General features: G+C 40.1%; 1 protein-coding gene across 1 annotated transcript in view; it reads left to right on the forward strand.

The window, feature by feature from the left end:
• The first annotated feature begins 124 nt into the window (after positions 1-124).
• The window catches only part of TRIP11 (thyroid hormone receptor interactor 11), a 37,426-nt gene continuing 25,839 nt past the window's right edge, over positions 125-11,711 (forward strand). The window contains exons 1-9 of the mRNA XM_083500788.1: positions 125-618; positions 3,778-3,854; positions 4,006-4,116; positions 5,245-5,523; positions 6,145-6,213; positions 6,609-6,774; positions 9,042-9,383; positions 10,175-10,215; positions 11,502-11,708. Coding sequence (XP_083356914.1) covers positions 474-618; positions 3,778-3,854; positions 4,006-4,116; positions 5,245-5,523; positions 6,145-6,213; positions 6,609-6,774; positions 9,042-9,383; positions 10,175-10,215; positions 11,502-11,708 — 1,437 coding nt within the window. The 5' untranslated portion in view covers positions 125-473. The remainder of the gene's footprint in view (positions 619-3,777; positions 3,855-4,005; positions 4,117-5,244; positions 5,524-6,144; positions 6,214-6,608; positions 6,775-9,041; positions 9,384-10,174; positions 10,216-11,501; positions 11,709-11,711) is intronic.

Raw genomic sequence — 11,711 nt, forward strand, 5'->3', positions numbered from 1 at the left:
GGTTACCCCGCCTCCCGCCCTTGCCTTGCCACCCTCCGAACCGACTGGAGCTCGTCGAAATCCGGGCTGCCTGCGCTTCTCCCACTCGCGGCTTGAGGGCGCTGCCGCTTTATCCTCCCGTATCCCGGCTGGCTTTGCTCTCGGGGCCACGTCCCTGGGCGTCCGGAGGGGCGCGCTAGCGGCTGCCGCTCTATGGTGCAACTGGGAGGTGTCATGGCGGCCGTCGAGGTGGCAGCCCAACCTGGAGGCCCCACGGCTGACTGAAGAAAGGAGCCCGGGCTGGAGGGGAAGCGCGAGGTGCTTCATGGCGGCCCCGGAGCTCTGAGGGAGGTCCAGCAGCTGGCTTCCCTTCTCTGGGTTGCTCCCCGAGGCAGGCGGGCTTGGGGAACCGGCGCTGAAGGGAACCGGCGGCGGCAGCTGCTCTTGGCGGCGGCGCCTTGTTTTTCCCCATCGACAGCTGAGCGGCAGCGGTGATGGCGTCGTGGCTGGGCGGCCTGGGAGCGGGACTGGGGCAGTCCCTGGTGGGCCAGGTGGGAGGCAGCCTGTCCACCCTGACCGGTCAGATCTCCAGCTTCACCAAGGATATGCTGCTGGAAGGCGGCGCGGAGGAGATGGGAGGTAAGGAAAGTGGGTGGGTGGGAAGGAGGGAGGGAGAGGAAGGTGGCAGCACTCAGGGGTCCTCAGCATAGAGAAGACAAAGGAAAGACACGGGGGGCGGGGGGAATCAAAAGTGTCCTGAATACCGGAGGGGAGTAGCTCTGATGCTGGGAGTTGTCTATAAATGCCAAATGTGCTCTTGGGATGGGGAAGGGTGGAGTTAAAATCCTAGAATCGTAGAGTTGGAAAGGGCCCCCAAAAGTCATCTGGTGCGACCCACTGCAATGCAGGAATCTCAGTTAAAGCATCCACGACAGAATGACAGGGTTAAGGGTATGAATATGTAATTTATTTTTATTTATTTTTTGGCAAAGGGTGTTTAAGGAGAAATCACTGGGTTAAAGCTGACCGAAAGTCCAGAGGTAGTATTGTCAATTGATTTACCATGGGGTGGAAGGTTCACAGGCCAGGAAAGACTTCCTCACGAATTTGTTGACAGCTGCCCAAGTTATTGTCAATAGGAAGGGGCAAGGTGAGTGTAAAATGGAAGAATGGTATAAAGAGGTGTGGGATATAGCTATTAATGGCAAATTGACATGTGCTATTAAGGTAAGTTGGGGAATGTACAGGAGAAATGATTTTGAGGAGATGTGGAAGGTGTTTGTAGGTTTTGTACTGTTAAAATGGAAGGGTCAGACCATCGCAAGTGGTGTTGAAATTTTGGGAGGTTGGGTAGTTACAGTGGAATAGTCTTGGGGGTGGAGTGCGCATCTTTATTTTTATTTAATTATTAGTATTACTCTGTCAAAAAAAATATTTTTTTTAAATGACAGTTAAGGTTAGATGACAGTTCCTGGGATTCACATTTGGGGAAGAGTGCTGCCCTGCTCAGTTCCCACTTTCGGGTTTCCCACGTGTATCTGGTTGGCCTGTGTGAGAACAGGATGCTAGACTAGATGGGCCTTTGGTCTGATTCATCAGGGCTTTTCTCATGTGGAAGCAAGGTAGCAGAGTCAGATCGAGAGCTTATGAAAGGGCAGGGAGGATTGTTTTGAGTTGGAGCTACAAATGTTGAAATAAAGTATCTTGCCCATCCCATCCAAAAATACACAAGGCCACAAACAATGTAAACAAACTGAAACAATAACAAATACAAAACAAGCAAACTGTTAAAAGTGCCTTTTCTTTTAAAAAAGGGGGGGGAGGAAACGTCTTGACTGCTCACCAGAAAGCACACAGGAATGGGAGCTGGTGAAGTTCTTTTGGTATGATGTTGCACTGTTTTGGCACCTCCACAGAAACACGAACTTGCACCCAACAGGTTAGATATTGGGGGTTGGGGGAAATGGCATTATTGTGATAGGGGAGGACGGTATTGGTCAAAAATACAATGAGGATATTTCAGAAAACTTTTAAAACTGGGACTGTTCATGAAGAACATCACAAAACAGCAGTCAACCATGGAGATCATAAAGGAAGGAACAGTGTGCGACACCTGGCAGAAAACAATAAGAAATGCCTTGGATATTGTGCTGTTTGCTGGTGTAATGGGCTTTAAAGATCTAAATTGCAGTAGTTTCTTTTCAAAAAATATCAAGTGTAAAATGGGCTACCTGTAGATCAGGGATGGGGAATCTAACCTTCCAGGCACTTCTGGTCTCCAGCTGCCATCATCCCAGCCAGCATGGGTTGTGGGAGTAGTGGGGAAACAGTGGATCATCTGGAAGGCTTTCTGTCCTAAAACGTGATTAAGATTTACCATTGTTTTGAGTTCACACTTGACTACTGCCTAAGGCAAATTACATTTTTAATGACAGGTGGAATTTGTGGATCAAGTGCGGATAATGTATATGTCACTGGCAAAAAAATTTCTGTATTACTGGCAGAGCTTTGCCCCTTTTAGCATATGGTTTTCAATTGTTCGTTCTGTATATATATATATATACATACATATATATATTGCTGCTATACCTGGGCAATCTTAGAAAGCACACCGCTAATATAAACTTCGTAGGAAGGTATATTATGAATTACAAACATGTAATACAAACATGCTTTCCATAAAAGGTTTGTACCAATTTTTAATATTGTGATGGTTAGTAACATGCAACTTGAGTGTAGTTTTCTTTGTTGGTTGATTTAATCTCCAGTTGGCTTTGTTTCATTAGAATAGTGTGTTTTAGAAAATTTTAGCAACTTTTTTCATTCCACAACTAAGCAATTTAAATTGTCAAGAGCTTTGGAGAACATGTGGCATATGAGAAAGGAGGACAGCAAAAATAATTTTGGTCTAATAACTATTGCACATCGTTATGTTTATGTCTATTTTTCTGTTGTTAGAAATGCATATACACTCAATTGCAAAAGAAAGGTGATGTCACATAAGACATTTTTCACTGTGTACACTCAGAAGGCAAAGTTCAGCCATCGTGTTAAAGGTCTATAATAGTGGGATTCTGGAGATTATCCATTATTCCAACAGGGTGTGGTGGAAAAAACAAAGTATTTCAGTTGCCTAGAATTTTTAGAACATAATATTTGTAGGCAGTTTCTGGAAGATACATTTGAATTTAAAACATGTAGTGACTTTATTGAATATCAAGTTTTTAAGTAAGTTTTCAAGCATCTGTATTATGTCCTTTTTACCTGCCAGTCACATAGAAGTTTAAAGGTTGAGAACGTATTTACTAAATGCACCAATAAAATATTCCAGCACTATCCCTACTTGCATTATGTTTTGTTATACACAAACTGTCACTATATCATAAGGGAAGCAAAATCTTTTCTAAGGATCAGTATTTCATATTCTGAGGAGAATATGGTTTACACATATAATCTCTGAGATTTATGTAGGTAAGAAACAATTATAGTGGCGTCAACCTTCCCTGTGTTGTTGTTTTTTTAAAAAAGTGGTTAAATATCCAAATATGGTCGGTCCATTATATGTTTGTTTCCATTTTAAATCCAACACACATGAATTCTAAAATGTTGTGTTATTCGTTTTAATTGACTCTCAGGGACTAATACAGTACTGAAGTAGTAGTAGTTCAGTCTAAGAAATCCTTTTAAATAATCTACCTTCAACTGACACTTTTTAATATATTGCCACTAAACCTATCCACATACATATACTGTTGTGAGAATTGATTTCATTTGTATTCCCTTCTCCATTCCTTTCAGGTTCTGCAGAAGACTTTCCTGTATCCAGCTCCAGTCTGCGGGATGTAGAAAATATTCATGGAACACTGAGATCAGAGGTAAAAAATTAATCTGTAAAAGCACACTGAAAAAAATAACACCTGTTCTTAAGCTTGGACTTCTTGGCATATTTTCAGTACAGTAGAATGTTGGTTTAATTGGATTTAGCATTCTTTTCTTTGACGATTCAGTTTACTTGTTTTCCTCTAGAATGAGAGGCTGAAGAAGGCTTATAATGATCTGGAAGAAAAGCATGAAGCAGCAGAGCTTCAAATAAAGCAACAGTCCATAGAATACCGGAATCAGCTACAGCAGAAAGAGGTATAAAGTGACACAGAAATTGTTGTTCAGCAAGGGTGTGTACATTGATTGATTGATTAAATTTATAGGTTTTCACCTAAGGGTTGGTGACAGATGATTCAAGAATTTTGTGTGTATGTGCGCACTACTGTTTCTTTTATTGAAATATAATATCAATGGCTTTTTGTCTGAGTTAAGCTGCACTGGTTACCCACAATTTGCTTACCCAGTCGAATTTTTGTCACTAAACAAATAGGAATAATTGTTGATTCAGCTCTTCATATACTTCTTGAATTGTTTCAGTGTGGTTGGTGGAATTTCAGTGAAGGACTAAAACACAGAAATACGTTATGAATGTCATTTTATGTTTGCCCGAATCCCAGAGTGGTTTTCCTTTTCCAGGAGACAGTAGCATAGCATAGACCCCTATCTTAATCAAGAATGCTGTTCCCACGATAGCAGATATATATGTAAACACCCATTCTCTCTTTTAAGGCAGAAGAATTACCCTTCATTCTACAGTCATCCACATGGATGCATTGTGTTATGAGCATGATGGATGGGGATGAATTCTTCTGTTCCTCCCCCACAGATACAAGATTGCCATCCAGATAAGCATCTGAACAGGATCTGTGTGAAAAATGTGCTTGTGCAATACCTGTAGTATATCAAGTAGAAAATTCCAGAATTAATTACAGTCATACCTTGGGTTGTGAACGTGATCTGTGCGGGAGGCACATTCGCAGCCTGCAGCGCTGCGTCTGCGCACATGTGTGATGCGATTCGGTGCTTCATTTTGTGTTTCTGCGCATGTGTGAGCGCCAAAACCTGGAAGTAATTCCGGTACTTCCGGGTTCGGCGCAGTCCACAGCCTGAAGACGCACAACTCGCAGCATTCGTAACCCGAGGTATGACTGTACTTGAAAGCCGCAGTGTAGAGCTGCTGGTCAAGAAATACTTTGGGTGACCAATTTGATACCACTTGTAACCACTGAGTTACGTGAGAAAGTTTTTTCCTGCTTTATTACATGTACGATCTCTGAAGTCTTCCGCTCAGATGGGAATACTTTTATCAGGTGATAGGTAAATTCTGAGATTATTTGTTCCTTCGCGCTGAATCTTACTTGTAACTGTGTCCTGTCTTTTTAGGTGGAGATCAGCCATCTTAAAGCCAGGCAGAATACACTACAGGAGCAACTGCGGAAGGTGCAGTCAGCTGCTCAGTCAGCACAGTTAGGAGCTGCTGCCTCTCCATCAACCACTCCATCAGCTTCCTTTGTCCCTATGGTTAGACATAGTTCTTCTGGTTTTCAAGGAGATGACATGGACTTCGGAGATGTAATCTGGTCCCAACAAGAAATAAACAGACTATCAAATGAAGTTTCTAGACTCGAATCAGAAGTGGACCATTGGAAACAGATTGCACAGGTGGATCGCTTTCCTGTGTTACAAGTGTTCTGAATTTATAACACTTTTTGAGTTAACTGCTAATAAAGGCCATGCTACAGTCTCTACTGGGGTGGAAGATTTGTCAGGAATTAGATTACTATTCTGGGCTTTTCCGTTAAATGAGATATTGTTGACTTCCTTATTTCTAAAACTGGGTAATCCTTATTAATATATATTATTACATGAATGGCATAAGCATGGTGACAGTGTCCAACTTTCTCTTACAAACCATGGAGTGCAAAGCTCTGCAAGATTGTGGTGGAGCTACATTTACCCTTGAATGCTTGGGTTGTAAAGCTTTGAAAAGCACACACTTGCTTCATTCAAGCTCTCAGACATTAAAACATTAAAAACTTCCCTAAACAGGGCTGCCTTCAGATGTCTTCTAAAAGTGAGGTAGTTGTTTATTTCCCTGACATCTGAGGGCATTCCACAGGGTGGGCTTACACAAATGGGATTTCCCATTTCAAACATTTAGTGGGTCCCCATTCTCCATCTGCAGCCTCCCACATTCTCCCAAAATCTGCTGCGGATCCCATACATTGTAGTTGAACATCTTTCAGCATTTTCAAAACTAAAAGTTTTCTCCTTGTTATTTAGTTTTCCAAACCAGAAGGAGCAAATAATACAGATCAGAATGAAATCGGCAAGCTGCAAAATATTATCAAGGTAAGACTATATTTTAATAAATCAGTTCTCCTCTTGCTTTACATTTTCTGTTACTCCTCTTTCAGTTTGTAAAAATTCACATAAAACAAGATATTCACATCCTTAACTATGGACAAACTACGATTAAAGGTGAGGATGACTATAAATACTGATAGGTTTGTGCTGGAGAAATTATCTGAGTGAATTAAAACAAGATGTTGTGTTGTTTCTTACAAGTAAACTGTGTTGTTATATTGTGTATATAGATAAAGATATATCGTAGATATAAAATGTGTACCATGCCCCCAAGTCTTCAGAAGTCTTGCATGAACTATTGCTCACATTAAAAATACCAGACAATCTGCATCCTATATCTTAGACAGATGATATAACTTTCTTTAAAATGCACATTTTAGGAGCTAAAACAGAACTTGAGTCAAGAAATAGATGAGCATCAACACGAGCTTTCAGTATTACAGGATGCACACCGTCATAAATTAGCAGAAATAAGCCGACGTCATCGAGAAGAACTGGGTGAATACGAGGAACGAATAGAAGAACTTGAGGATCAATTACAGAAAGGTCTTGTTTATTGGTTTGATGGGAGTTTTTAAATGAATTGTTGATAATCTATTGTCATTGATTCTAGCTCTTGAGAGAACCAAATATGTATGGCATTCAAGAATACTTTATGGTTGCACTGTGTATGACAATTTGCACAGTTATTGGCCTTGGTGCATTTAAATAGGTTGTAAGAACCAATTGAACGTTCAGAAGAAATTATAATGATGGCTTCCTAGGTATCCTACACTGACTTTTCTGTCTAGATACCTAACCAAGTCTGTGATGGTTTAGGGATCAGATTTGCCGAGAGGTGGAAAACTTGTTCTCACACACTCCTTATTTATTCAGTGTGACATTTAACTCTGGATGCAGCTGGGCGTGATGCTGGCCATAGAGAATGTAAGATAAAATAAAAATGTGCAGCCTGACTCTATTCATGTTTACTTGGAAGTAAGTCCCACAAAGTTCAGTGTGGTTTACTCCTCCATCAGCATGCCTAGGATTACTGTCTTAGAACCTAGATCCCAACCATACAGTAATATACGCATGACAGGATGGAATAAGTTCAGCATCTGTACTAGCTAAATACCATTTTCACACACACACACACACACACACACTTTTTAGCATCTGTATTAGGAAAAAGTCATTTTTAAAGTTACCTACACCCAAGTCTGTAGGTTCAGCAGCCACAAAATTCACATAATGGCTAGTTTCACAGACACAGTTCAGTTCATCTTTGAACACACCCTTTGAACACACCCTTTCTACCTAGCAGGCTCCAAAGGCATGGAAGTAGATCCTGGAAATTCCTGTTTCAGCCATCTTTAGGGACTTGATCTAACATGTTGGTAAAGCAGAAGCTTCTCAATCTTTTTAAAAGTGATTTAATAAGAACCTTGTCATTGTTTTATGCTTTGCCTGTCGGCGCCAATTTTTACTATTCTTACATAAAGCCAATAGCTTGGGACTAACTCAACTGCTTCCATATGTAGAGCTGGTACTGCTATAGGTGCCACATAATATTAATTCTGCACTTGTGGGAAATAGATCTTTTAGGAATGAGAATAACTGCTCACTTGTAATTGAGCTATGAATGCCAAACAGCGTTAATTAAACCTTTGATTTTTATAATTGATTTTTGACAACATATCTGCTGGAGAAAAAACTGATTTTTCACAGGTTGAAAATACCTGCTATTCCAGAATTATTGTGTTGGATCCAGAGTTACATATATGTAATGGGGCTCATGGAAGGAGTCTTCCCTGCCCCCCTCTCTCCACAGCAGCTCCCTGAAATTGTTCCACTAATGGTCAGTGGGTTACTGGGTTTTCCCAAGTCCCCTAGACCACAGCTTACCTCTTTCTGCATGGCCCCTCCAGCCCTTGATGAAGCATTTTCCGGTGCCTGGTAGTGTGGGAAAGAAAGGCAGACAAGTTTCATGTTTTCATTTACACTGATCTCCTCTCCGATATCTTTACTTGATATTTCTTGCTGCTTTCTGCTTTCCTTATAGAATCTTTATAAAAATTTAAATCTCTTAAATCCTATACCAGTCTTTAACAATTTCAATTAATCCCTTCACCTCCCTCCCCCACAGCCCAGTACTTCCCTCCTCCTGTGTGTGATCTTCTTTACCTACTATTATTTTTGTTATTGTTGTGTTATTCACTTTATTTGTTATTCCATCCTTAATATATTATTATCCTATCTCCTTGCCCTTTTAAACTTTTGCATATTAATTTTTAAGCTCCAGCACCGCCTTTTTTATGTATTCCTTAACGCATTCCCACTCTTTAATAATTTTTAATTAATTGGTTTTGTTACATATGATTTTATTTTGGAGTTGTCTGTTTACTTTGGAGTTGTTTGTTGTAAAGTATGTATATTATGTGAATAAAATAATAAAGGATGTGCAAAAAAAGGAAAAAGAAAATAAAAGATAGGCAGACAAGTTGACTTTTGTCAGCCCCATTATGCATGTTTTGACTCTGGACCCAACCCATTATTACATTTCTTTGGCACATAATAATAATAATAATAATAATAATAATAATAATAATAATAATAATAATAAATTTATTTATATCCCACCCTCCCCAGCCAAAGCTGGGCTCAGAGCAGCTAACATCAAATGTATAATACATTAACATAAAATCAGACAATCAATTAAAATACATCCTCAAATCAGATCAGGATCAGAATAAAATCCAATCTTGTGGCTGCTATGGGAAAATGCCCTATTTCTGGGAGATGTTACAGTTGCATTTTTTTCTACTTTATAGTTGGTGCAGCTGCTGACCCTTCTTCTGACTGTGACCCACAGAACATTGTGGCTGAATCGACAGCATCGCAGCTGAAGGACTTGCAGGATAAAGTCAAAAGCTTAAGTCAACAACTGTCAGCAGCAGCGGAAGAGAAAAATATTCTCTTGAAAGAACTTGAATTGGTGAAAATGGAGAAGAGTCAACTAATGCAGGAATATGAAAGACTCAAATCTGATTCCCATAAATTCCAAGCATCTCTTCTTGAAGAACAGACTGATTTAAAAACACAGGTGGAAGTCCCTAAGTCTGCAGCAGAATCGCTGGAAGCAGAAGTGCTCCGACTACAGCAAGCACTTCTTGGTATGAAGCCACTGTAATGTTGTCTCTAATATTATCATGTGCATATAGTTTTAGGACAATCTTGAAATGCACTTCAAAGAGACATATGAAGAAAGTGCTCCTTTATGTGAGGATGGGGGTGGGATTTGGCCATTTTCTCTTCCAGCAGTGTCCTCTCATTTAATGCTACTCCAAAATTCCCCTTGACCTTCAGGAATAAGGCTGCTGCCTGGGAAGGAAAGCTGAGGAGTCTGGTTCCTGGCCCAAGTGTATGAAAATGAATGCCTCTAAGAATATACATACAATGGTACCTCGGGTTACATACGCTTCAGGTTACACACTCCGCTAACCCAGAAATAGTGCTTCAGGTTAAGAACTTTGCTTCAGGATAAGAACAGAAATCATGCTCCGGCAGCACGGCAGCAGCAGGAGGCCCCATTAGCTAAAGTGGTGCTTCAGGTTAAGAACAGTTTCAGGTTAAGTACGGACCTCCGGAACGAATTAAGTTCTTAACCCGAGGTACCACTGTATTAGAGATGTGTATGTTATACTGAAATTCATTTGGCTGCCTTGGTTTCTAGCTTATTTCTGAGTGGCTGTCACAGAAATGATGAGTGATAGAAAATAAATTAACAGTAATTACACAATTATTTTTAATGCTAGCTTTTTTGTTTGTTTGTTTTAACTTGGTAGTATGTAAAATTCCAAAATTGTATCTTTGCGATTACTGTTATAACCTTAGGTGTTGCCTTTGTATTCTTGTATAGTTTCCTCTAAAAATAATAGCTGTTATTTTTTTATTGTTTTTACAGATGCGGAAAATGAAATAACAAGACTAAAAAAATCAGATCAGGTAAACAAATTACTAAATTCTCATGCTTTTACAAATAACCTTGCATAGTATGAAAGTGCTCCAACAGCCACACATGCCCCATGTTGCTCAGTACTGTTTTAATGCCACTGAGAAACAGATAAATGTGAACCCAAATTTATGTGAATACCAGGAGGTTGCTGCAATTTCTCCCATCTCTGTCAGCCCATAGTAGTATACTATGTCCTCAATGATACACTGATGGAGAGAGCATAATAGCACAGTATCTTCAGACCTTACCAAACAATAAATTGACTGGACAAGGCAAGTTAGTAAGCATTTATGTTCATGCCTTCCCTGATTTAACATTTGCATCCCCTTAAAAAAGGGCATCTCATTCTTCCAGAATGTTGTAATTTTTGCAATTCCATAAATTCAGAAATATGTTTATTTCCTACAGCTGTGTATGAATTACTAATAATAATAATAATAATAATTTATTATGTGTACCCTGCCCATCTGGCTGGGCTTCCCCAGCCACTCTGGGGGGCTTCCAAAATATTAAAATACTGTAATACATCAAACACTAAAAGCTTCCCTAAACAGGGCTGCCTTCTCATGTCTTCTAAAAGTCTGGTAGTTGTTGTTCTCTTTGACATCTGGTGGGAGGGCGTTCCACAGGGAGGGCGCCACTACGGAGAAGGCCCTCTGCCTGGTTCCCTGTAACTTGGCTTCTCACAGTCAGGGAACCTCCAGAAGGCCCTCGGTGCTGGACCTCAGTGTCTGGGTAGAACGATGGGGGTGGAGACGCTCCTTCAGATATACTGGACCGAGGCCATTTAGGACTTTAAAGGTCAGCACCAACACTTTGAATTGTGCTCGGAAACGTATTGGGAGCCAATGTAGGTCTTTCAAGACTGGTGTTATATGGTCTCGGCGGCCGCTCCCAGTCACCAGTCTAGCTGCCGCGTTCTGGATTAGTTGTAGTTTCCGGGTCACCTTCAAAGGTGACTTAAATCTTTTAATGTAATAAAAGTGGTTTATGCAATATGAAATTTGTGCCCAGGCATGGGGTTGTTTCCTAAGCTTCTGTTACAAACTGGACAGGAATAATATAAATGGTGCCCTCTCTTTTCAATTGAATAGCTTTGTCTTCCCATTTGGCTAATTTAGTACTTTCAGTCATTAAAGTGAATTTTGTGTTTTCCATAAATAATTTCAAACCCTCTTTAAAAAGACAAAAAAACCCAACTGATTGATACTCATGAATATTCTCAAATTAATTTTATCCTATTAAATGTAGGGTCTTTTTTTCTGTCTAAATTAAGGAAGGGCTTCAAACAAAACTGGAAAGCTTACAACCAACGTGTGAAAGTGATGCGTATGTATTGACTCAAGGACAGAACTTAGAGTTAAATCAGTTAAGACAAGACTTGGAAAGGAAAGAACATGAATTTAATGAAAGTATTGCTGAAAAAGAAACATTAATAGCAGAACTAGAAGAATTGGACAAGCAAAACCAAGAAGCTACCCAGGTA

The sequence above is a fragment of the Podarcis liolepis genome (assembly GCF_965112155.1).
Source record: "Podarcis liolepis genome assembly, chromosome: 1".
NCBI lineage: Eukaryota > Metazoa > Chordata > Lepidosauria > Squamata > Lacertidae > Podarcis > Podarcis liolepis.